Genomic DNA, 26,218 nt, shown 5'->3' with positions numbered 1-26,218 from the left:
AACTTTCTATCCACTTTTCAGTGCTCCATTTGCTGTCCTAAAGTTCTATTTTAAGAAGTAGTTTTTAAAGGTTACATGGTGCAGATAATGGATATAGGTATGCAGCTTCATGCTTCTTTCTAGCTATAGTATAACAATCCAGATTTTCCATCAATACTTGTTCAGCCTTGATGTGTTACTCCTGTAATAATAACCTACTTTATAAATTGAAGTATATTTTTCTGATAGTTTTTGGCAAACATCTTACAAGCTTACCACCAGAACAACATAATATGGTAACAAGCTTTATGGCATTTTAAAAAATGCCTCCCTGTACCATTCCCTTTTTAAGCGACACATGTCTGACATTTCTGTACGTTTTCATTTTATTAGAGAAGACAAAGAGAGACAAATCTTGCATTCATTGGTTCGCCCTCCACTAGCATCCGGGGCTGGGTCAGGTTGAAGCCAAGAGCCCAGAATGTAACCCAGATCTCTTGTTGGGGTAGGAGCCGCAATACTTGAGCCATGGTCGGTTGCTTCCCAAAGTGTGCATTAATAGCATTAATAGGAAGCTGGATTAGGAGCAGAGGAGCTGAATTAAGTGTTTGGCCACAGTTAAATTTCAGGGCCTGGGGATTATTGAGAAGTTAACAGCTTCAGTCTGATCACACATTGTATGTTTGCTTTTGCTGGCCTTTCTGCTTTTAAAATTTTTGTCTGTTTATAAGAATGGCAAAAAGACACAGAGATCTTGCATCTGCTATTTACTCCTCACATGCCTGCAATAGCCAGGGTTGGGCCAGGCCAAAGCTGGGAGCCTGGAACTCAATTCAGGTTTCCAGGGTGAGTGGCAGGGATCCAAGTACATGAGCTGTTACCTGTTGCCTCCCAGAATGTGCACTAGCAGAAAGCAAGAATAAAAAGCAGAGCTGGCTCTGTTGTGGCCTGGGAAGGCAGTGGAGGCTGGCCCAAGTGCTTGGGCCCTGCACCCCATGGGAGACCAGGAGAAGCACCTAGCTCCTGCCTTCGGATCAGCGCGGTGCACCAGCCGTGGCGGCCATTGGAGGGTGAACCAATGGCAAAAAGGAAGACCTTTCTCTCTGTCTCTCTCTCACTGTCCACTCTGCCTGTCAAAAAAAAAAAAAAAGGGGGGGGGAGGGCAGAGCTGGGACTCAAACCCAGGAACTCCAGTGTGGCATGCAGTCTTCCCAGGTGGCGTTTTGACCACTGTACCAAATGCATGCCTCTCTTTTCCTACTTTAACCTGAAGATCCCTTGTTACAGACACCATGAGATTACAAAAGTTAGGGTTTCTAGTCCCTGTGCTTCTGCCTCTTCCCTTGCCTTTGTTTAGCAGTGGGTCTGAGGAGTTAGGCAGCTCCAGGATTCCCCTAAGGCAGTCAGACACTGCTGGAGTTACCACCTGTGCTGTCACAGTCAGCAGTTTCCCACCCTGTCAGCCTCATGGGCACTTGGTGGGGCCTAGAGTTAGCTACGAGTGTGCCAGGTTATTGAGTTATGGGCCTCCTCCCAGATGGCACACTAGCATGGGACTGCAACAGCAGCTTACCAAGCGGTTCTGCTCTGGTGTCCGACTGCTCTGATGGGAAGGGCCCTGAGGGGGCTAGGCAGGGTGAGCCAGGGAACTCTTTCCAGCAGACCCTCAGAGTGCTCACTTAACAATGAAAATATCTTTGTTAGGGGAATTTAGGAAAAATTGAAGAAACACTTCTTGATTATATTGTGCAGCATAGACAGATCAAGGTCATGACAGGCAGTGGCAGGCATTGTTTTTGGTACTTTTGACCATTATTCTGGATAACACTGTCATTCAGAATTACCAGACTCAGTAATTAAAACTGAAGTGAGGATAACTTGTGTCTGAGAAGGAATTAGTGATTGTTGGTAGCTGTTGAAGTGGCTTTTGGTGAAAATGACCACTTTGATAGTAGTATAAACTGAGAATGTTCATGGTGATATTGCTGGTAACCTTAGCAAAAGGATGTGACAGTGAATGGATTTAAGTGAATGCAAATACTCTTGGAAGTTGCAGAAGCTAAAGTGACTTGGAATGGCTACTGTCATGAGTTTGCAATCTGGTCCCTTAAAGGAGGTGCAATTTGTGGTCATGAATGCTAGGCCCGCATTTCTCAGCAACTGAGCTTATCCAGGGATCTGATTCTAGTTATAAAATTGAAGAGGGAGGGTAGTAGGACCTGGGAGCAGGAGTAGCAGGGGCGGTTACAGAGGACCAGTTCCAAACTCTCCTAAGGCTGCTTTTGTTTATAGTCTTTGCAAATAGGAAAGCATTATAGCAGAGTGTTTTATACCCATGTGTCTTTTGCCTCTGCTGTTGAATGTTTGTATTGGTCTCATTTTGAGTCAAATTTAAAAATTGGTATCTATCAGATTTTTCTTAACTTTCCAGCATTACATGTGTTATTAGAATATATTTCCTTTCAAAAGAATAAGTTAAGCTAAGCAACTGCTACGTAGAAAATTTGCTGTGCCTGTAAAGGGTATGCTATTCAGCCATTTACCAAAAAAAAAAAAAAAAAAGCAAAAAACCCCATAAGATGCATATGCGTAATGCTTTTCTTCTGTGATTAAACCTCTATTAATAGACATGTTAATCCTATGAAGTACTGTATTTCTACACAGTTAAAATGTGTTAGTGGAGAAAATATAAAAGGGATAGTGAAGTGCATTTATTCCTGTAGTAAATTAAGTCCTGATTAGCTGATTATCAAAACATTGTCTGATTTACATTTCTATAGACTTATTGCCATATGAACAGGAAATTAATTTGGAAGTAGGCTCAGTCAGGTTCTTAAGTTTAACAAATGAGGAAATCACATCTCTGTTCATATTGTAACTGCTCTCCATAGAGATCATCAGATGTTTGTTGATTTAGGTAGTAGATAAAATATTAAAACTTTAAAACCAAGAAACCAAATAATGTAAAATAAGCCTCTCTCAGGTTTAAGTACTTGTGATTTTTATACAATTAACTCTTCCCGGAGATAACTGTTAAAGGGCGACGATTTAGTTAGGCATGTGGGGAGGGCAGCTGTGTGTCAGCATCGCCCGGCGCTGCTCCCCTCCCCTTCCCCACCCTATGATACTCACTCCCCATACCTGGTGTTTTGGCTCAGGGTGGTGGTGCGTTCCCAGTGTAGGAGAAACAGTGTATAAGTCACTGCTCCACCAGAGGTCATGTTGTAAAGTGGGTTTAGTCTTGCCAAGACATCTTGTCTTTGATCTTTCTGCCTCCCAGAGTTTAAAAAGATACCCTGCCCTGTCACAGTGACAATTTGTCACCTTGGTCATACTAAGGTGAGCGGCATCTTGGTTATGCCCTTTGGCCTAGCCTCACGTGTGTGCGGGGGCAGGGGGATTCCCTTTCCCGGCAAATGTAGCTTATTTATTTATTTGAGATGAATCCTTGTTGCCTCGAGAGTTTTTCCCCCTCAGAGATAATAGCGGTGGCTCTTGATGGATCCATTTGTTGCCGTGGTGATGTGCCCACTCCTTTTGTTGGCGCTTCTCTACTTCAATAAGCCCCTTCCTGTTATCAGCCGAGTGAAAATGTCTGCAAGTTCTTCAGAGCTAATAAACAGCATACATCATCCCTTTCATCTGATCACTATAGTGGGCCTTGGGAGTGAGTGTGGAGCGTGAATCATACAGCTGCACTAATGGAACTCTGAAGAGTGAGCCCCGAGTCAGCAGCGCGAGTGCGTAAGAGGGCCGTAACCTTCCCCCGTCCCAAACTCCCAGTGCTGGGATGCAGACAGGACCCCAGATAGCTGCCTTGTTTGAACAGGAGTACATTAATGCAGCGGGTGGCCTTTATTTGTTTCAAAACAGAATTCAGAGCCAGCCTAGTAGCTCGGAATGATATTTTTGAAGATAGCCCAGTTGACTAAAATTGTCCTGTGTTGGTTTTATTGTATTCCTCCTCCCCTAGGAATGAGATGGAACGGCATTTTTTGGAGCTACTTCAGTTTAATATTAATGTTCCTGCCAGTGTTTATGCCAAATACTACTTTGACCTTCGCTCCTTAGCAGATGACAACAATCTGAATTTTCTGTTTGCTCCGCTCAGCAAGGAAAGAGCACAGAACCTAGAGGTAAGGCCGTGAAATCACGAAGCAGGGTTTCTCGTCAAAGGGCTTATAACCCTTTGGCATCATAATTCCTGTGTCTTTTATAGTTTATACAAGGTGTGCCTTTTTAAATTATAGCTATTATTTCCTCTGTTGACCATAATTCAGAATACTTTTAATCGAATTTAGTCTACTCTTACTGATTTTCCTTTTGTACCACCACTCTTCCACATAAATATACCAGAGAAATTTCCTGGTGTTGTAGCCCTAATCATTTCTATGTACATAATCCACTTACTACTCTTGACTGTTGTTAGCAAGTTTTCAAATTCATATCACTGTTTATACATCAGTTGAATTCTATGAGTTTATTTGACAAAGCATTAGTGCCTATGCCAAGAGACCTGTACTTTGAATGTATAATGTATAATGTGTATTTCAGATAGTGGATATGGAAAGTATATGGGTTTTAATGGAAATTCTAACTTAACTGAGACAGAATGACTTTTGGCAAGTATCCACCAAAGTTATTCATAGCTGAATTGGACACATCTTACAACTGGCACTTTCTGTTGTCCTTTGGTGGTTTAGAATGTTCTGCCGTAATTTGCAACTGAAGAGAGGTAACTTTCGATGTTCCAGTCATTCGACCTCTCCTACCCTCCAGTAAAGTCCACATGCCTGACTCACTGAAGTTTGCCTAGAGTGTAGAATAATGGCCAGTAAATAAACACTGGCTTTTTTTTTTTTTTTTTTGGACAGGCAGAGTTAGACAGTGAGAGAGACGGAGAGAAAGGTCTTCCTGCCGTTGGTTCACCCCCCCAATGGCCGCTATGGCCAGTGCTCTGTGCAGATCCGAAGCCAGGAGCCAGGTGCCTCCTCCTGGTCTCCCATGCAGGTGCAGGGCCCAAGTGCTTGGGCCATCCTCAACTGCCTTCCCGGGCCACAGCAGAGAGCTGGACTGGAAGAGGAGCAACCAGGACAGAATCTAGTGCCCCAACCGGGACCAGAACCCGAGGTGCCGGCGCCGCAGGTGGAGGATTAACCTAGTGAGCCATGGTGCCGGCCAACACTGGCTTTTTGTACAAGTGCACAGGTGATAGATGATACTGCTGTTGGGAGCTTGTCACATTTTTGGGAACCCAGTTTTTAAGTAACTTAATAAAGTTCCCATTTGCTCCAGCAATCTAATCATGGCTCTTCAAGGATAGATGCTACTTAGTGAATTGGCAGGGAATAGCATGCCCTGAACTTGGCATTGTAGACTGCAGATAGCCAAAGCAACTGTAGTTATGAACTGTCTAAAGGAGTCTGTATATGTGGCTTCTGGTCAGTGGTGCTCCATAAGGCTGGAGTTTTCTTCTTTTTTTAATCCTATCTGTATTTTATTTGACTTTCCTAGGCCATTTCCAGATTGTGTGAAGACAAATACAAAGACTTGTGTAGAGCTGCTATGAGACGATCTTTCAGCGCTGATAATTTCATTGGCATTCAGCGCTCTAATGCTATCCTCTCTTAAAGGGAGTAATGAGAGGGTTCTAACATCCTCAATCCATCATCTACAAGGACTGGAGAATTGTCACCTCTCCCGCTCAAAAACCAGCAAAGTTAGTATTTTCACCGAAAACAAAGACATGGAATTCAAGAGACTTGGTGGACAATGAGGAGGATTGCACTCCATAGGAAAGAATGGGACCTTGTTAATGCAACAACACACTCTTCTGTCCTTTTTAATGTAAACAGAGTTAAAAAAAAAAAAAAAAAACACACACTTCAGAAAGGGAAAGCTCCCAACCCACACACAGATATTTGCTTACTATGTAGGCCAATAGCTGTGAACTACATGAGGTTTTTTTTTTTTTTTAATTAATAGTTAAAATTTTTAGACATTACAGACACTAACCCTATAACTTTTATCTTTTTCCTATTTTTCTTACCCTCTTCCAGTATTGCTGCATATGCCTTTAGAATCAATGCAGTATTATCCTTGAAACATGGGACTCTGACCAACTCACAAAACCATGTAGGAGCAGACTGTAGCATTATTAGGAATTGAGGGTTCTTCCTGCATCATTGAAGCTGCTCATCATCGTCATCATTGGCAATCAATTTAAACCAAAAAGCTGCTGGATAACACTTGTCATTCCTGTTCTTTGCAAGCACTACGTACTAGCATTTTAGCATATTTGGGGTCATAAAGAGAAAGTATCAGTTATTGATGACCTACTTCTGTTGGGGCCATGCTGTATTTCTCATGAACTGTAACGGTGCTTTTCATCTTCTGATAATTTTCCTTATTTATCAAATAACTGTATTAAAAGATACTTTCCTAATGTCAGCCAACATGGTGGTCCAGGAATAACAAGCAAGTAGTAAAATACAAGGTGTCCAGAAAGTTAGTGCAGTTTTAAGCATTTGTGTGTTGGTGGGCCCTCCAGGGCACTGCAACAGAAGTAGACATGCTACAAATTTAGAACATCACATGAAAGTTTAGTTTCTTTTAAACTTGTTTTTTTGTAAATTTGGAATGTTAAGCTTTTAATTTTAATGTTTTATTTCAGTACAATTTTAGATTGTACACATTGACTGAAACCCCCTTCCCCAAATAGAATTAAAGTTTAATATTCCAAATTTGCAAACCTAAGTAAGTCCAAAAGAAATAACTGAGCTTTCAGATAATGTGTTGTATGTAAGTCTGTAGCATTTATACTTCTACAGCTATCAAAGCTTACAGCAGCACCAAGAGTTTTGGAATACCTTGTTGTCACCTAGAAGTACCTCCCTTCTTAAAGTAGTTCTTTGCAGAGCTGTACTCTCTCTGCTTGGATCACCTCTCTTTCCTCTAGATCTGGTAAAGGAAGATTATGAAGAGCAGTGTTAATGCACATGTGATGTGCATTAATGTGCATTAATGTGCATTAATGTGATCGACAACAAAGGACTGGACCCTAAATAGCTGTAGGTGATACAAAACGGTTGTTTAATCCCACATGTTCACCTGGCTGGAAGCGTCCCATTTAAAGTCCTGCTATTTAAGCAGAAACTTATGTAAATCTTAGGAACCTTCCAGGCTTTAAAGGACAAGGAATAGATAATGTTAGGGGATTGGTAACAATATCACCCTAGATTTGAAATATTGGGGAAAAAAATGAGTGTTCTCAACTATATGAAATCTGTTTCTCCTACCTTTTCAAGTATAATCCCAGGAATTTGACCTGTAAACAAAGCATTTCTGGGCCAGGAATATTTTCTCTAAATATAGCAACACTTTACATGATATTGAGTGTTACAGGTTCCATCATTTTTAAAGGACAGAGACATAAATAATGGTATATAAATATTACAATCTACCACCTCAAAGAAAAAAACATCGTTTATGGAGTTCAGAGCTTGGAGATTCAAGTGTTGATTGCGATTTTATTTTGAAAAGAATGCTACAGCTCACGTGATTTTTCTTGTGTTTATATTAAAAGAAAAGCTAATAAACTCTATTTTAATTAAATATGGGTAGCGTATTTATAACACTCCTCTATTCATATAGCAGCATGTCTCTGCCTGACTTTTAAGTCAGTCCTGGTAAGTCTTAAAACATTTTAAAACTGACCATTCATAAGTTGGTTTGATCCATGCCTGTAGTTAAGATGTAATTGATTGCTTTTGCTTACTGGTTTTTTTTTTTTTAAAGACTTTTTTTAAAAAATTTATTTATTTGAGAGATAGGGTTACAGACAGTGAGCGGGAGAGAGAGAAAGGTCTTCCATCCAATGGTTCACTCTCCAGGTGGCTGCAACAGCTGGAGCTGCGCTGATCCGAAGCCAGGAGCCAGGAGTTTCTTCCCGGTCTCCCATGTGGGTGCAGGGACCCAGGGACTTGGACCATCTTATACTGCTTTCCCAGGCCACAGCAGAGACCTGGATTGGAAGAGGAGCAGCCAAGACTAGAACCAGCACCCACATGGGATGTCGGCGCTGCAGGCAGAGGATTAACCTACTGCGCCATGGCGCCAGCCCCTGCTTACTGTTTTTCAACTTGAAGATTTATTTTTTCTTAAGATTTGTTTTATTTATCTGAAAGGCAGAGTGACAGAGACTGAGAGTGAGCTTCTATATGCTGGTTCACTCACTAAATGTCCAAAAGGGCTGTGGCTGGGCCAAGCCAGAGCTAGGAATTCCATCTGGGTCTGTTACATGGGTAGCAGGGACCTAAGTACTTGGGCTATCATCTGCTGCTTTCTCAGGCCCATTAGCAGGGAGCTGGATCAGAGGAGCAGCCAGTGCTCAAACCAGCACTCAGGTTGCAGGTGGTAGCTAACCTGCTATGCCACAACGCTGGCCTGACCCCTGAAGATAATTTGTTACACTGGAAACCACTGGCTGCAAAGTGCATTAGATGGAATCTGTGAATAGTTTTTTATTGTACCTGAGAGGGGAAAGCACATTAGAATATAAAATTAGGTAAATTATACAAAAGAGGGAGAAATTACAGGGACAGCATAGAATTAGAATATGAAGGGGCCGGCCCTGTGGTGTACATAGCAGGTAAAGCTGCCGCCTGTGATGCCAGCATCCCATGTGGGTGCCAGTTCGAGTCCTGGCTGCTCCACTTTTGATCCAGCTCTTCTGCTGTGGCCTGGGAGGGTAATAGAAGATGGCCCAAGTCCTGGCTCCTGGCTTTGAATCAGCTCAGCTCCAGCTGCTGGTGGCCATTTGTGGAGTGAACCAGCAGATGGAAGACCTCTCTGCCTTTGCCTCTTTATATAACTGCCTTTCAAACCTTTTTTTTTTTTTTTTTAAGATGTCTTTTTTTTTTACTTGAAAGAGTTACAGAGAGAAGCAGAGGCAGAGAGACAGAGAGGTCTTCTACCCTCTGGTTCACTCCCCAATTGGCTGCAACAGCTGGAGCTGCGCCAATCCGGAGCCAGGAGCTTCCTCCAGGTCTCCCACACAGGTGCAGGAGCCCCAGGACTTGGGCCATCCTCTACTGCTTTCCCAGGCCATAGCAGAGAGCTGGATCAGAAGAGGAGTAGCTGGGACTCGAATAGGCGCCCATATGGAATACTGGCAGTGCTGGTGGTGGCTTCACCCACTACTCCGCAGCACCAGCTCCCAAATAAATAAGTCTTTAAAAAAAAAAGAAGGATTTCAGTTACATAGGAAAGAAAATACAAAGTGAAGAACTAGAATTGGGCTTGCTGTACAGAGAGTGACTTAAAGTCACATGGCTTGACTTTAACATGCTATTTTCAATTAGAAATACACCAAATCTCTTGTAAAAGTAAGAGGCTAGCCAATGAATTTCAGCAATTTTCTTTCTAAATCCTGAAAGTGTTGCTGTATTTTCATCCACTTTAATATTTTAGTACTTAAGGTCAGACTTTAAATCACTGATCACTTTGTTCTTGATAAATCACAATAAATGATCTGATTTTATTAGGGAAGAAAAATCATGTCTTTTTATTTCCCAATAATAACACACCAGCCCATAAGCAAAAATGCTAACTTATATAAATGGTCAGAGGTCAAAAACAAAAAAAGGTTTTGAGGAGGTAAGTGGACATAAGTCTCTTGACTTGAAGATCCAGTTGGCAGAATAAGTAGTATCACTAAAAACTGCTCTTCTCCCTTTGGCTTTAATTCTGTTAGGCTGTACATACAGATATTTTGATAAAGGGAGAATTATTGTTACCTTAGGGCAAGAATGAAAATGACACTGAAAGTGGGTGAGTTCTTTACATGTTATGGGGCATGGAAATTTAAGTTGCAGGAAGTGTATTAGCTATGGTTGTTTTCTTAGAGTGCTCTATACCTAGGAAAGATTTATCTTGTAGCACAAGACCATAAAAAGGAATATCTGACAACCTATTTTCATTTTTAGAGATTTTTCCTATTACAATACAGACCTCAGTGAAATTTTAACTCTGGTTTATTGTGAACTGAATTTTTTGAGAAAATAAAGATCCAGTCAAAAAAGATAGCAAGTTATGGTTCAGTGTTTCTGCTTATAGAGATTTTTTTCTACTCTGTATCAGATTCCACCCCAGCCCTTTCACATTCTTTCTTTGTGATGCATATATGTCTGTACATTACTGAAGTCCCATAGCACTGGATCCTGGTTTTAGGACAGCTCAAGGTTCATTTCTTGGTTTAGTTTTCCTACATCTCTGAGTATAGTAGTCCTTGATTTGGAAAAAAAAATAATCAGAAAAACAGTTCAGTCTTCATGCAGTCTAGATTCAGGTCATGCAGTGTTTTTAGAAACCAGTTTAGCTACAGCATGCAGGATATCTAAAGTCTTTTCACCACCCAACCCTCTCTAACCACATTTAAATGATTGACTTGACTGTTCCCAGGCCCAACAGTTCCACTGAGTATAGAACTACTTGGGAAAGCACTTGACAGCTGGCAGAGAAGTCTCCCAGGTAGGTGATTGCTGTGCAGAATCTATAGATTACACCTGGTTTCTATCAAGTTAAGGATTGGATTACCTACAGCCTTAACTGCCAGCCACTTACCGACCTGGTCGGCCTGACATTGTGCCAACAAGCGATGCACAAGCTGGAGCCTTTGGGTAAAGCCCATTCCACTGGTGCACAGGAACAATCTCCAGGGAGAACAAAAAGAACAAGGTAGTAGGGTTATTTACAGGCTGGAAAGGGAGCTAAGTAGTTTGTGACTAGGAAAATTCAGGAATAGTCCCAAGAACGTAAGGTCTTCAATACAGTAACAGTAGTATCTACTTCAAACAACCTCAAAGGATTCTCAGATGTGCTTGCTATTTTAAATAGCAAAAGTCTATTGCTTCATCTGACCCTGGCAATTCTACAAACCTTTACCTGTTAGCCCCTAAATGTTGGCTTTGAGATCACCTCCACTGAGAATGGACACTTCCTGGCAGCCCAGCAGTGGCTCATCCACCACCTGCTTCACCAGGTCCCTTAGGACCCACCCCCAGCATGACCATCCCAGTTTCTCTGTGTGACCCCTCTCGTGTCCGCTGTGGTGATGTTTGATGTTGGTTATTGCGATGGACTTCCAAAGCATTAGCACCATGTTCCAGGAAATGCAGGTTTTGTATGGCTCAAAGGCTAACGGGCCTCTTGAAATCTCCTTTCATCATCTGTTTGAGCCTTCCTGTGTTCCCCAAAGCAGCTGTTTCTCTTACCCGCTCCCCTGACCTCACAGCCCCTGTCGCTGAGAACAGGGTAGCAAGCACCTCCACATTCCAAAGCCATGAATTAAATCGGGCATTGGATGCCCAATTGGTAACTCCTCATCTAGTGGATTCCATCTCTTAACGCTAAATCCAATCTTCTATACCCACCCTTCATTGACTTTGTTTAAAATTGCACATCACCCCAAATTGGAAATGGGGCATTTTGACTGCTCAGTCCTTCAGTTTCTCAAGATGTCCCCAACTACCTGCTTCTCATCAGCTGTAAGACCCAGGCTTCTCTAAAGGCAATACAAGATCCTGGCACAGGTGAAGAACACTTAGTGGGAAATCGAATGAAGCCTGCAGGTCATGGCAATGTGCCAGCATTGACTTCTTAGTTGTAACAGATGTGCCATGATACCATGAAACGTTAACATTAGGGGCCAATGGGAAGGGCATTCAGGAAACAATTATCTTAGCAGATCTACTCTAAAATTAATAGTTTATCTTTAAAAACTCAGCATGGGCCCCCAAACCAGTTAGGGTTGCAATCTGTCTTTTTTTTTTTTTTTTTTAGCAAGAGCCTCAAATGATTCTTATGCTAACTCGAATTTGACAACCTGCGGATCTCATTCCCTTCCCTAAACAGCCGCTTCTTTGCTTTACTTAACCTGCCTAAAGCTGATTTAATCCTTTAACTCTTCCGAACACTAAGGTATAAATATTATTTTTCCCTTTTCAAAGATAAGAAAACTGAAATACTGAGAGGTTAAGTGTTCAGTCCATAAGTCGTAGAGCTGGCATTTGAATCCCAGGCTGGCTTCCAAACCTCCTCTTAAACCATTCTCCCTCTCAAGCTTGTTTCCATCCATGACAAACTGAGTCATTAAAAGCATTACCACCAATCACAGCATCATGAGCCCACCGAGCTCTGCAAACGTCTCAGTTCCACAGCTCCTCTGCTCCAGGTTGTAGCTGCTTTTTTCCCTGTTTCAACTCGGGAAGCAACAAGAAGGCATGGGGAAGATGTGTCAGCCCTAGGGTCTTGGACATGTAAGGTATGTCTGTCGGGATTCATCTCAACTACTGTGTATTTTAGGCTGCCTCTCCCAGCTGCCCTAACTGACGTTCATGGCACTCGTGTCGATGCTGGATTACAGACTCTCATTTTTCACTTCTTACTGGGTTTGTGCTGTCTCCCCCAAACAAGATTATTATTTGAGCGGAGCAGAGAAAGCAAGAGCTCCCATCTCCTGGTTCAATTCCCAAATGCCTGCCAGTAGCAGGGCTGGGCCAAGCCAAAGCCAGGAGCCCAGGTCTCAGTCCTGATCTTTCAAATGAGTGGCAGAGACCCAACTGCTTGGGCCCTCACCTACCGTCTCCAGGGGTATGCATTAGCAGGAAGCTGGAATTAAAACTGGAGCCAAGACTCAACCCCAGGCACGCATGGAATGCAGGTGTCCCAAGTGGTGTCTTCCCCACCAGGCCAAACTCCAACCCCTCAAACCACATTTTAAGTTCCTAATTACCCATGTTTCCCCACATTCCTATGCCTCAGAGCATTGTGGGAGATCCTTGCCAACAGGGGTGGTGTTTGGCAGAGTGGTGGCTAATCTGTCTTGCCAAAGCAGCAGTCCACAGAAGGCAGTGTGGCAATGGTACTGTCATCTCTGGCTTAGGCGTCTGTTCAGATCCTCAGGGAGGTGTTTTCCATTTACTTCCAATGTATTCTAAATCGATGTATTTCTTTTCCTCTGGGAACCCTGACTTCTATTAAGAGTTCAGTGCCAAGTGTGAATCCAACTGTTGAATGATGAGCAGTTTTGGGAATTCTGCAACCGGACACACACACCAGTGCCTCTTCAAGCGGGTCCCATACAGAGCACAGACGGAAGGCTGATGAAAGGGAATGCAGGCTCAGGCTCTTCTGGGAGTTCCTGCCCTCTCTTCAAGTGGTTATGAAACCATCGCAGGGTCGGTAGGAGAAGCCTAGGCATCTATCCACACACACACGTGTTTTAATTAGTTCTTCTGGTGATTGGAATTTGCTTGATTTTACTAATAATTTTGTCACATTTTAAGCACATCTGAGAGATCTATGAAATTAGAACCCATACATCTTTTGTTAGCAACTCTTGGGAAAGCAGCATATCACCATAAAAACATGAGAAAAAGACATCTACAACATCTTTTAATTTTCTTTATCATTGCTTTAATGCATTTTAAAATTTATCTACATCAATTGGGAACAAAGAAACAAAAATAGACATTTCTTTGTTTTTCATAAATAACTAATCTCCATATTTGATAAAAAATCTCAAACTGTTATCTTACCTTCCCACAAATATAATACATACAAAATTTTTCTGAAATAAGGTCAACAAATTAAGTGTCTTGAGACTAACATTACCACATCTGCTGTTCTACTGACTTCCAGGAACAAAACAAAAATAAACTTATCAAGATGCTCTGGGTTTCTTTTTGTTAGTGTTATGGACTCAGAATTATAATCATCTGCCAGGAACTTAAGGGTTCAAGTTGATTGTCTACAAATAAAGTATCACTGGCTCTGATTTGTGAGTTCTGAATTTGACGTGACAGTGACAATACTGCATAGGACAGGCACTATACATGTATGGAAATCATGAAAGGTATTGAATGCCCTGGACTCGAACTACTGACTCGGTATGTGCCTCATTTGGCTCAGTAATAAATTCACCTGCACCAAACCCGTATCAAAAGTCACTAAATCTCTCATATATATATATAATATATATATATTATGTATATACATACCCACAAAACATACATACTATACATATAGTTTGTAACAACATGAAGTGATATTGTCTCCAAATGACAGACTACAGACAGACATTATCCTAGCTGAAATAAATCCCGTAATTGTCACCAAGCTGCTAGAAGCCGTTGAAAGTTTGAGTCAGGTTAGTCACTTACATCCTGCCTACCCTTCACCCCTCTTTAATGTCATGGTCGATTTTTCCTTTCAGAGCCATCCTCCCCAGGCCAGGCATGTTCCTTCCCCGGATCACTTGATTGGACTGGGAAGACAAGAAAGGGCACGCAGAGGGAGCAGGCAATTCGCAGCCGCTGTACCTCGCACCTGCCTAGATTTGTGATGTTCTCTGTCCTGTCTGCCACATTCGGTGTTAGAAAGCAGTTATTCAAAGCTTTGTCCCTCTTACCCCCCTTGGTCTTTCTGTAGAGCACAAAAGTGAAAGAAGCTGCTGTAGCAGGGGTAGCAGTTCATTAAAATACACAACTAGGTTTCCTAGCTCTGGGGTTCCCATTCTGTACTGGAGAGTGCAGGTCACGGCTGCTGTTATTAAGGTTCGGTGTGGGATCCAGGAGGTTTTCTCCTGGCAGCCGGTGTCAGGATTAGTGCCGCCCTGGCCCAGGAGGGAACAGCCTAATGAATACCAACTTTGAAACAGTGCTGCCGGCACATTATTTAAGCTTGTACATGCACATAATTCTGCACAACACTTCCATGCTGGCCCTGGCCACTGACAGTGGTCATGCGAAATCATGACAAAGGTTTGCAAGGATAAACCAATAAGGCACCGAGAGGGGAGAAAAAAAAAAAAAAGATTTCCAACCAATGTGAGACACCTTCAAAGAGTGAAGACGGAAATAATATAAACAGTCTTCCTAAGATCTGGTCAACTGGAGTCACTGAGAACACCTAGTGTTCCTTTAGACAACCTTGCATCTAAACTCTCCTGCCCTTATCTTGGAAGCCAGACTTCAAGTTGAACTGTGAGGTGGATGGACAAGACCAAAGCAAGCCTTTGGTCTCCCCCACCCTGCAAGCCCAAATTGCTCAACCACCCCCAAGACCTTTCATTTTGTAACTGTTCTCAGGAGTACCATCTGTTTACAGAAAAATGCAAGCCAGGGGAAAATCCTTGTGCAGATGCTAACGGGGTGACCATCTGCAGGTGCAGCGTCTCCTCCCTGGCTGGGTTGGGGACGGCCAACATTAGGAGAGCAGGTGGGCTTCATCTTTGTTAGAGGGTGGCGGCAAAAAGGACAGCAGGGGTGACAGCACAGACACGAGGTGCCTCTGAAATTTGGTCTGAAGCTAGACCCCAAAAACTATTACCTGTATCTCTTCTCCTTGGCTATCTGACATTTTAAGCAAATTAGGTGTTCTCTTTAGATTTGGCAAGTGGCTAAAATGAAAAGGTAATTTAAAAAAAAAATGAATTAGATTGCCTTCATCCAGTTCATTCTACAACTTTCAGATAAACTATGCATCGTTTCTAGATCTCTCCATAAAGAAAAGGAAGGTGGGGGCACAACCCAAATTAGGGACAATGACTGGAGGGAGCAGGACAAGCTCTGTTTTCTGGGGCAACACAGCCACGTAGGGAAGAGGGCAAGGGGGTCAGGAAAGGTCCTCATCGGAAACATGGGAGAGGAACGGGCACTCAGGACCCATTTCCAGGTTCTCAGAAGAGGCTTTGGGCTGAGTAAGGCAACGAGATGTACACAAGGTTCTGTAACTGTGTACTGGATTTCACTGAATCCAATACAGCTTAATTTTGATTCAGAGAATGAGTTGTGTGAGAGTGGTGCACTTTTATAAAACTCTGCTACTAGGCTTCTCCCCGCCAGCAAAGTGTTGGAATTCTCTATGGGAACTTCGCATTTGCCTACTCAATAGAGACAACGTGACCTGGACTTAAATTTTACTGCTCCAACTTTGGTACAAACGAAGCTTGAAGGCCCAGGCTCCAGTTGTTTCCCTAGGAAGGCTTTCTCAATTTTAATGCCTTTGGCCATTTTAGCTTCATACATTCAGTGTCTACTCAGTCCTGGTCACTGGTATTTTGCTGGCCGATGCAGTCACCCTCTTCCCCAGAAATGGCCTCACACTCTTCATGAATGAATGGTTAAACAGATTAGGAAAGCAAACACAATTTTCCAATAGCAAAGAAACGTGTGTGTGTGTGTGTGTGTCTGTGTGTGTTCATCAGTATATAGGCTTTTATATAGGAGCGAAGGAATGGTTAAAAAGATTAGGAAAACAAACCAGATTCTGTAAGAGCAAAGAAGCTGTGTGTGTGTGTGTGTGTGTGTGTGTGTGTATGCTCATCAATATATAGCCTTTTTCAGAAGAGAAAAATATCTATGGGCTGTGTGTGTGTGTGTGACGAGGCGCCTTCCCCCTAGGATAGCACTACACTCTGCCCAGCTTTAAAAAGCATATGCAAGTATGTTATGAGTGTCCTTTGTTTTCAGAAACTGCGGAGAGCGCTGTCTGGCTTCCTTTGCAATATCTGGCCATAAACTAGTCCAAAGTCCACGAACACTTATTTTCCCTCGTCCTGGGCCAATGTTTGTTCACGGTAGCCAGCCCCCTCCCCCAGTTCAAGCACTTCATTCAAGGGTGGGTGTGGTTTCTAATCACAGCTCTCCAGGAGAGGAGGAATAAGAAAAGCAGAAAGACTGTTTAACATGATAAAGGAGGCGGGGTGGGGGGAGCAGATAAGGGAAGTGTTGGAAATTTACTTTAATTACTGGAAGTACACCCAATTTTAGCCCTTACACTCCAAACCAAGCCTCCCTTAGCAACTATCATTAAGTATTTTCAGAAGAGGGTACTGGGACTACTTTCACTTAAATCGAAACACAAGTTCCTTTTTGTTTTTGTTTAAGAACAGATCTGCTTAAGTCTATTAAGAACTACCCATTCTGGGGCACACAGTTCACCGGTTCGGCCAATCGCCAGCCTCCAGGTTCTGTTCCAAATATTTATACAGGACGCTCTCAGACTGACTCAGGACACTGACACTGAGCTGTTCACCAGTGCCGCAGCAGAGACCCGAGCTGGCTGGACAAAGCCAGTGAGGAAGGCCAAATCCCCAAGCGCTCCCTCACCCTGTCACTTTGGGCGGGGGTGGGGTGTTTGCTAAGCACATTACGCTCCCCTCCCTGATAGGACTTGGGGCTATCAGCAGGACCCAGCAAGCGCTCTCCTGAAAACCTCGCCTCGGAGGTTTGCAGCAGTGCAAGAGGCTAAACTGATGAAAAAGCACACCCGGCGGCAACTTTCCGAAAGTCACAGCACACCACACTTTCACTGTTCACATTGTTTTCAAAGACACACGTACAGGAAATAGATTTTCCCAACGTGGACCACACTGTTCAAAAAGAAACCTGAACCAAGTGGAACTTCGTTACAACGCCAGCCTTCGGACTGTAAAGACCCCAGAGCAAAGGTAGATGATGCTGTTGCCAAAATGCAACAAAGTTACACATGAAGAAAAACAAAAACACACATATAAATTAAAAAGAGGGCTCCCCCCAAGAAGGCAGCAAGAAACGCAAAGGCCAACGCACGCGAGCTGAGCCCCTCCAAGAAGAACCGGGCCAGGCACTCCCTCGAACCGGTGCCTTTCCCCGTCTCCACGTCGCCCCCAGGAGGGGGCATCAGCACCACGGAAGTAAACGGAAGTGACCTTGGCAAAGCTACCAAACAAAACCTCCCCCTCCCCTCCCGGCCTCCTACACGTGCGACAGGGACACCTGCTTGTGGTAGGCGGCGGCGGCGGGGCCCGGCGGCCCGGTCCTGCCGGTGAGCGCGGCGCTGGCCTCGGCGTAGTCCCCGGCGGCGGCCACGGCCCCGCCGCTCTTGTGGCCGCGCCGTGGGCGGCAGCAGCAGCGGCTGGTGAAGCGCCGCCACGACTCCAGCGTCTTGCCGGACCAGATCCAGACGCCCGACGTGATGCCCACCACGAGGCACATGAAGTACTTGAGCATGAGCACCCAGTACTCGGGCTTGGCGCGCGGCTGGCCGGCGTCGGGGCCCGGGCACGCGCAGGTGAGCGCCGCCTCCCAGCTCTCGCGGTAGTGCTGCTCGTACAGGTAGCAGGCCACCACGATGCTGGCGGGCACCGTGTAGAGCAGCGTGAAGATGCCGATGCGGATCATCAGCTTCTCCAGCTTGTCCGTCTTGGTGCCGCCCTGCTTGATGACGCTCCGGATGCGGAAGAGCGACACGAAGCCCGCCAGGAGGAAGAGGGTGCCCACCAGCAGGTAGAGCACCAGCGGGCCCAGCACGAAGCCCCGCAGCGAGTTCAGGTTCTGGTTGCCCACGTAGCAGATGCCAGCCACGGGGTCCCCGTCCACGGAGCTCAGTGCCAGCGCTGTGATGGACTTGACGCTGGGGATGAGCCACGCGGCCAGGTGGAAGTACTGCGCATAGCCCGCGATGGCCTCGTTGCCCCACTTCATGCCGGCCGCCAGGAACCAGGTGAGCGATAGGATGACCCACCAGATGGAGCTGGCCATGCCGAAGAAGTAGACCAGCAGGAAGACAACGGTGCACAGGGCGGGACCCGTGGTCTCGTAGTGAATGTGGCTGTGCTCGCGGCTGCAGGCCACACTGGCGTGGCCCACGACCAGGCGCACCAGGAAGCCGAGCGACACGCACAGATAGCAGGCCGACAAGAAGATGATGGGGCGCTCGGGGTAGCGGAAGCGCTCCATGTCGATGAGGAAGGTGGCCACGGTGGTGGAGGTGGAGATGAAGCACAGCACGGACCACAGGCCGATCCAGAAGGTGGCGAACGTGCGCTCGTCCGGGCTGAAAGACGGCTGGTAGCAGGGCACCGCGCAGTTGGGCACCTGGCCCGTGCGCACCTTGTTGTAGAGCGGGTGCGACTCCTTCAGGATGGGCACGAAGGGCTCGCGGCACTTGCACACCGACGGGCCGCCCGCCGCGCACTCGGCCCCGGCGGCTGGCGCCCCTGCGGGGCCTGCGGGCGTGGGCTTGGCCGGGAAGCGCCTCGGGGGCGCCGTGGTGGCTTCGCTGCGGTTGTAATCCATGCACAGGACCTCGGCGTCGCGGCCCAGCACGGGCAGGCGGTCGCAGCTCATGCGCTCGGGCCAGGCGAAGCCGTACTGGCGCATGAGCGGCGAGCAGCCGGCCTTGGCGCGCTCGCACACCGAGCGGCAGGGCGGCAGCGGCTTGTGGTAGTCCGGCAGGCAGATGGGCGTGTACATGGAGCACAGGAAGAAGCGCAGGTCCGGCGAGCAGTGGATCTCCACCAGCGGCCAGAACTGGTGCACCTCCAGGCCCGCCTCGTCCTGCGTGTCGTGGTTGAACTGGTTGGGCATGTGCGTCAGGTTATAGCCGATGCCGCGGCACATGGGCACCGTGATTTCCTGGCACACCGGGGCCTTGGAGGCGGCCGCCGCCCGGCCCGCCAGCTGCGCCAGGAGCAGCAGCAGCAGCGAGGGCGGCGCGGACGGGTCAGGCCGAGCCATCGCCCCCTCCCTCCCCTCGCCTCCCGCTGCCCGAGAGGGGCCAGCGCAGGCAGAGGAATCCGGGGCCGGCTCGTCCCTCTCCGCGTCCCTCGTGTGTCTCTCTCTGTGTGTGTACGCGCGCGCGCCGCCGGGGCTGGCAACCTGTTGGTTTCTTTTTCTCTTAGAGAAAGCCGTCCAAAGATAAACTGCTCCGGGAAGGCGCTGCCTCCGCGGGCAGCGCTCGGGGAGAGACGGTCAGGGCTCCGATTCCAGGCAAAGGACTCTTAAAAAAAAAAAAACAACAGATGGGGGAGACGAAAAATTGCAGCCAGCTCCCATTAGGCGTCAACAGTTCGGTCCCCGCAAGCGGTTGCAAAGCTCTTAAGTTAGCCAACCCCTCTCTCCCTTCCCTCCCTTCCACCTCCTGGAATCTAACTGCCGACTTCCCCGCACTCCCCTTCCTGGCTTGGCCCTCCGGGCTGGGCCCCGGGGTCAGAGTCCTCAGTCCCCAGGAAAAGGGCAAAGGAACCGGGAGAGGGGGTTGGCGCAGGCTCTCACCTCCGCAGATCCCGCTGGAGAGGGGCAGGCGGTCCCCAGCACTTGCTGCTCTCTCGGAAACGTGACTCGGAGCCGGGCCGGCGCCCGCAAAGTTTAGCGGCAGGCTGGGTACCCGTTGCGGCGGCACATGGCAGGAGGTGGGGGCGTCTCAGAGATGGGGGCGCCTCCCGAACACAGCCGGCGCAGCCCAGTCACTCGCCCTCTCCTCCTCTGGGGCCCCCCGCATGATCCGGGCGGAGCAGGGCAGCAGCAGGCAGTGCGTTGCACCGGGGGTCCGGGAGCCGGACGCAAGGCGGGCGCGCCCGGCAGCACCTGGGCGGGAGGAAGGGGCGGCGCGGCGACCGGGACCCCGCAGCCTCACGGCGCAGCGAGCAGCCTGCGCTGGCCGGGCCGGGACTGCATGGTGAGCGCCCGCCGCCGCCGCCGCGTCCCGCCCGCCGCTCGCCTCCTCCCCTGCAGGGGGCTCCGCGCTCCAGCGGACTCCCGGGGGCGGTGGCGGCGCTCTCGGGACGCGCCCGGCTCGGCTCCTCCCCCCTGCGTTCTCTCGCACCCTTTCGCCCACCTCCGGCGGGCACTGAACGGCGCGCGGAGGCGGCAGAGTCACGGCCGCAGGCGGACTGCCCTCTCCCGCCCCGCCAGGGTCACCTGCCTCTAATGCCCGCCGGGAGGCCCCGCCCCGGTCCCGGCCCCGCCCCCTCGGGCCCGGGCTCGGTTGGTGGGCCGCTCGGCCCGCGTCCCCGCCCACTGCCCCGCGGGCTCCGCCGCGTCCCCGGCGCCCGCCGGCCCCGCCCGGAGCGGGCCGCCCCGGAGCGCTGGCCAATCGCGGGCAAGGAGACGTCGGGGGCGGGGCGAATGCTAATCGGGCCGCCTTGAGAAGCCTGGCGGGAAAGCCTGGCCAGAAGTCCCTCGGGAGGTCTCTGCCTGCTCCCAGGGTCTGGCGATTCACTCTCCGGCCAAGTTGCTGGCTTATGAGCCTTTCCCTCCGGGGCTCCTAGCAGCCTCCTCTGCAGCTAAGCTCGGAGAGCCCAGCGCTCGTGGAGTCGTTCCTGGCCGTGGCACCTGTCTCCCCGCTGCGCTGTCTCGGGTACAGGTGAGAGAAGAGTGAACACTTACGGAGCACTTCCTGTGCACCCAGCAGCGCGTTAATCATTTACATCTCCATACGATATCTCTGACCTTTACAATTCCAAGAGGCAGGCACTCCTTGCAGGTGAAGGAACCCAGACTCAGAAACTTGACCGAGGCAACCGAACTGGTGATGGAGCCTCCAAGAAAGCCGCGAGCTGGAGAAACTTCACTGCGGTGTTCCCAGCGTCTGGCACACAGTAGGTGCCCACATGGCAGAACTGGGATTTGAACCCAGGTGGTTGGGCATCCACACTCTTGGCAGACACACACGCACGCACACACACTATCCCCATCTCCCAGACTTTGACCTCTACCTTCGCATTTAACATCTTACTGCGGAGACAAGGAACTGAACTTCCTCCTGCCTTGGAAGACTGGAGAGATGCTAGTCCTCGCCCAGTCGAGGTTTATCATCCGAGGCAGTTCCCAAGTCGCCCGCGGAGGGAAGCAGCCCCGACGCCAGGCTCCGGGAAGCCGCAGGGCTCCGGGCCCCCGGGGCTGCCCGGTGCGAAGCCGCGCAGTCGAGCGCCGCCTGTGGCCCGGGGCGCACGGAGCCGCTGGAGCCCCCCCCCCCCCCCCCCCGAGGACGCCCGGCGGTGCTCCCCAGGCGGATCGACTTGCTCCAAGTTTTTAAAATGCTCTGAAACGCCTCTTTTCTGTGTGTTCTAATTAGGCAGGAAGACTGAGGGCTGTAGCATACTTGAAATTCATTCACACGCTTAGGAAGAGGGTTTAAATTGTTTTGTGCTCTCCCACCCCTACTCTCCCCGGGGGATAAAGGCCAACACAGGAGGGCCAGGAGACACTTGGAGGTCTCCTGAACGGACTCAGTGGTTGGAGGCTGGCCGTGGGGTATCGTGAATCCTCTGCTCCTGGGTCCCCTTTATTTATTTATTTTTACAGACTGGGGTTCCTAGTTGCAGAAAAGCCATGGGCTTCCTGCTCTTCAGCAAGGCTTTGTAGAAAGTAATTAAGAATACTGTGTATGAATCCCAGCCTCAAGGTTAAACAAGAGCAAATATGCTGCAGGGAACTGACAGCTGTAATATCTATATACATATGCACCTATACACACATACATATGTATATCGAAAAGGCACATTGCCTCTTTTTTTCCTTGGAATTCTTCAGGTGCTCCTGTTTTAATCTGCCTTTTGGAATACTTGGCACTCTGGGCGAGGGAACATCCCAGGGCCGAGTGTGGTGGGAATGGAAAAGCAACGGAACAGCAGTCCAGAAGAGAGGAGAAGCCTCAGTGGAAAGTATGCACAGGCTGCGAACATGCCAAGGGAGGCCTGTCTCATTCTGAGCCCTTTATGCAACGTGTGTATTATTGGGGATGGACAAGTGTTGGCTAATAATAAAAATTATTTGAAGTTGGAGAATGTTAATCACTCACATTGGAATTTGGTCAGAATACTTCTGTTATTTCGCTTGGTTGTGACTCAAACATCATGGGCTGGTTTGTGAACCTTCTGTCTGCTTAATAAGGAGCAAAAATCTCATTTTTCCTTGGAGATCCCTAATAGCAATAACAGCAGAGAAGCTTCTCAAAAGAGACTTATTTTGAATTGCACAGCTTTTTTGCATCACTTTAATGTCCGTTTTTTCCTCCCATATATTACTTCAGTTGAAAGGAGGTTTAAGTATGCTGTTTAACTTGTTTCAGTCAGGGTGCTAAATAATTCATGTATGTTACCTCATTTAACCCTCCCAACCATCAGATGTAGAAGCTGGCACCACAATGACTTGCTTGAAGTTATTTATTTAGTCCATGGAAAGGGTAGAAATCAAAATTCCCATGCATCGTGGCAACTGGGGTCAGTAACAACATATTATAATAGAAAATCTCTGAGTAGACTTTATTCTCACCACAAAATATGACAAGTATGTGAGGTCAATGCATATATTAACTAGCTCAATTTAGCCATTCTATGATGTATACATAAATCAAAACATCATGTTGTACATCATCAATATAGGTAATTTTTACTTGTTAATTTTAAAGATTGATTAATGGGCTGGCATTGTGGGGCAGCAGGTAAAGTTGCTGCCTGTGCCGGCATCCCATATGGGTGCCTGTTCAAGTTCCAGCTGCTCCACTTCTGATCCAGCTTCCTGCTGGTGTGCCTGGGAAGGCAGCAGAGGATGACCCAAGGGTTTGGGCCTCTGCAACCACGTGGGAGATCTGGATTGTCCAAAGTATATTTATAAGTGATGAAAATATAGAAGATAATGCTAAATATTCCAATTAATAAGTTACATTCCATAGTTTGTTTGTTTGTTTGTTTGTTTGTTTTTGCCAGGCAGAGTTAGACAGTGAGAGAGAGAGAAAGGTCTTCCTTCTGTTGGTTCACCCCCCAAATGGCTGCAACGGCCGGCACACTGTGACGATCCAAAGCCAGGAGCCAGGTGCTTCCTCCTGGTCTCCCATGCGGATGCAGGGCCCAAGCACTTGGGCCATCCTCCACTGCCTTCCTGGGCCACAGCAGAGAGCTGGACTGGAAGAGGAGCAACCAGGACAGAATCCAGTGCCCCGACCAGGATCAGAACCTGGGGTGCCGGTGCCGCAGGTGGAGGATTAGCCTAGTGAGCCACGGCTCTGGCCTCCATAAGTTTTGAAGCATTGGTTTTGGATTTTGTCATAAAGGATGAGTTACAGAACTTTCTTTCTTTCTTTCTTTCTTTTTCTTTTTCTTTTCTTTTCTTTTTTTAAGATTTATTTATTTGTTTGAAAGGCAGTTACAGAGAGGCAGAGGTAAAGGTAGAGAGAGAGGTCTTCATCCGCTGGTTCACTTTCCAAATGGCTGCAACAGCTGGAGCTGGACCGGTCCGAAGCCAGGCGTCAGGAGCTTCTTCCAGGCCTCCCACGAGGATGCAGGGGCCCAGGGACTTAGGTCATCTTTCACTGCTTTCCCAGGCCCTAGCAGAGAGTTGGATCATAAGTAGAGCAGCCGGGACTCAAACCAGCACCCATATGGGATGCTGGCATTGCAGATGGTGGCTTCACCCGCTACACCACAGCACCAGCCTCAGCATTTCTAATCTTACTAGAGTTATGGTATTTATACATGTGCTATTCTGTTGAGATATTTGAGAGTTCAATGCTATCTGAATAAATAAACAGGTAGTCTTTATATACTATTCAATGTCTTGATAATCAAGCCTGGAATGATATGCAAAACATAAGACAGTTCCAGTAAATCTTTATGAAATAAGTGAATGATTGACAACTCAGACTGATGTTTTCACCTTAGCAATTGGCAGTGAGTCCTCAAATGCAGCTTACCTAACGAACTGTACATCTCTGATGTCGGGCATACTCTGTGTGTCCACATTTTTCCTTTGTCCTTACTAGCTGTGTTCCCTGGAGCATGCACCTAAGAGCTCCAGGCCTTCCTCCATGTCGGTAATGTGGAGTGACAGTTATCGACCTCAGAGAGTTACGCAGTAAAGGATTTGGAACCATGTCTAACATCTGCTAAGTTTATATTGGTCCTAGCTCTTATTATTAGTTTCTTCTATGTTGTATTCTATTTTCCTGTTTTTCCAATTCTCTATATTTGTATATTGCTTCATATGTTTTGTATATTACTTTAAAAATGAAAAAAAAGTTGTGATTTTCAGATATACTTTATTTTTGAGAACACTTTTCGCTGTCTCTGACACTTAGATATCTATAAATTTAATGCCAAAGAGCAATCATTTCACTTGCCCAGGATCAAAGTGCACACATCTGACATCAGCAACCCCATGTGTGTAAACGTGCTGGCACAGGATGGAGACTCATGAGCTCACCTGATTCTCCCATAGCTATTCCCAGACCAGCTGCTTACTATCCTGGAACATCTTAACCCCACCCCCACCCCCAGTTATTTCAGTCACATCTAGATAAGAAATAAAGACACTTACCAGAGGAATAATACAATTAGCCATTTTTTCTAGGTTGATAATGAGAATGTCTTTTTACATTTACAAGTGGAATAATTCAACTACAATCTTTAGTCCTCTTCCTTCCTACATTATGATGGAGATTATAGGAAACTCAAAGATGCTTTCTGCTTCTTCTTCCACTTGTCATGGAAGGACTCATCTCTCCTACAGGGATCATGGGCTCTCGACTGCACGCTGCAATCATCTGGTAAGCTCTAAGAAAGAAAGCGGGGTTGTTGTTGTAGCCTAGCAAGTCAATCCATAGCCTGCGATGCCAGTGTCCCATATGGACACTGGTTGGAGTCCCAGCTGCTCCACTTCTGACCCATCTTCTTGCTCATGTGCCCAGCAAGCAGCTAAACTGACCCAAATACTTGGGCCCCTGCACCCACGTGGGACACTCGATGAAGCCCTTGGCTCCTGGCTGTGGCCTGGCCTGGCCGCAGCCACTGCAGCCATTTGGGGAGTGAACCAGCAGATGTAACTCTGTACCTTTCTGTAACCCTGCTTTCAAACAAGTAAGTTAACCTCAAAGGAAGAAATAAAGGGGCAGGCATGGGCTCTACTGAATCGGAATCTCTGGTCAAGGGACCCAGACATTGTTTTTAACCTGCGCCTCTCCTCCACGGTGAGTAGTTCCCAGCGCGGGTCACGAGTCATTGACAGAGGTGGTTTTAGCATTTGCTCAGTACAGCCCCAAACCTGGGCCTGCCTGGCTCTTTGGCAGAGATGATGAATCACATCTGTGTGTAAAATGAGACCTCAGGAGAAGGCAGCAGGAGGTGCATTCTGGGCTAATGACTTTTGAGTTTGTTTAGGCTGAAGGAAAAATTATGGAGATCAACAGAACTGTGATAAAATGTGTTAATTACCGTGTTCATAATATCAGCCACTAACAAGTGCTGAGCACTTCCTGTATGCATGCACTGTGCTAAGCATTTTATTTTATTTTTTTTTTTTTTGACAGGCAGAGTGGACAGTGAGAGAGAGACAGAGAGAAAGGTCTTCCTTTGCCGTTGGTTCACCCTCCAATGGCCGCCGCGGCCGGTGTGCTGCAGCCGGCGCACCGCGATGATCCG

General features: G+C 47.2%; 2 protein-coding genes across 3 annotated transcripts in view; one reads left to right on the top strand and one right to left on the bottom strand.

Annotated features, from left to right (window-relative positions):
* The window catches only part of CCNYL1 (cyclin Y like 1), a 39,957-nt gene extending 32,364 nt beyond the window's left edge, over positions 1–7,593 (top strand). For both annotated transcript variants that reach the window (XM_051848245.2, XM_051848244.2), the window contains 2 exons: positions 3,953–4,115; positions 5,494–7,593. In XM_051848245.2, coding sequence (XP_051704205.1) covers positions 3,953–4,115; positions 5,494–5,610 — 280 coding nt within the window. In that variant the 3' untranslated portion in view covers positions 5,611–7,593. The remainder of the gene's footprint in view (positions 1–3,952; positions 4,116–5,493) is intronic.
* Positions 5,935–20,682, bottom strand: FZD5 (frizzled class receptor 5). The gene is made up of 2 exons (XM_002712605.5): positions 20,079–20,682; positions 5,935–19,803 (listed from the first exon to the last, which is right to left on the bottom strand). The coding sequence occupies exon 2, from the start codon at positions 19,539–19,541 to the stop codon at positions 17,778–17,780; it is 1,764 nt and encodes a 587-aa protein (XP_002712651.1). The 5' UTR covers positions 19,542–19,803; positions 20,079–20,682; the 3' UTR covers positions 5,935–17,777.
* Between the last annotated feature and the right edge of the window lie 5,536 nt (positions 20,683–26,218).

This window comes from Oryctolagus cuniculus, chromosome 3 (assembly GCF_964237555.1).
Source record: "Oryctolagus cuniculus chromosome 3, mOryCun1.1, whole genome shotgun sequence".
Lineage (NCBI taxonomy): Eukaryota > Metazoa > Chordata > Mammalia > Lagomorpha > Leporidae > Oryctolagus > Oryctolagus cuniculus.
Note: the sequence above shows the minus strand (reverse complement) of the source record. Positions and strands in the feature narration are given on the sequence as shown.

Coding starts and splice junctions, on each gene's coding strand:
- FZD5 (XM_002712605.5), bottom strand. CDS start 19,541: ATGGCTCGGCCTGACCCGTCCGCGCCGCCCTCGCTGCTGCTGCTGCTC.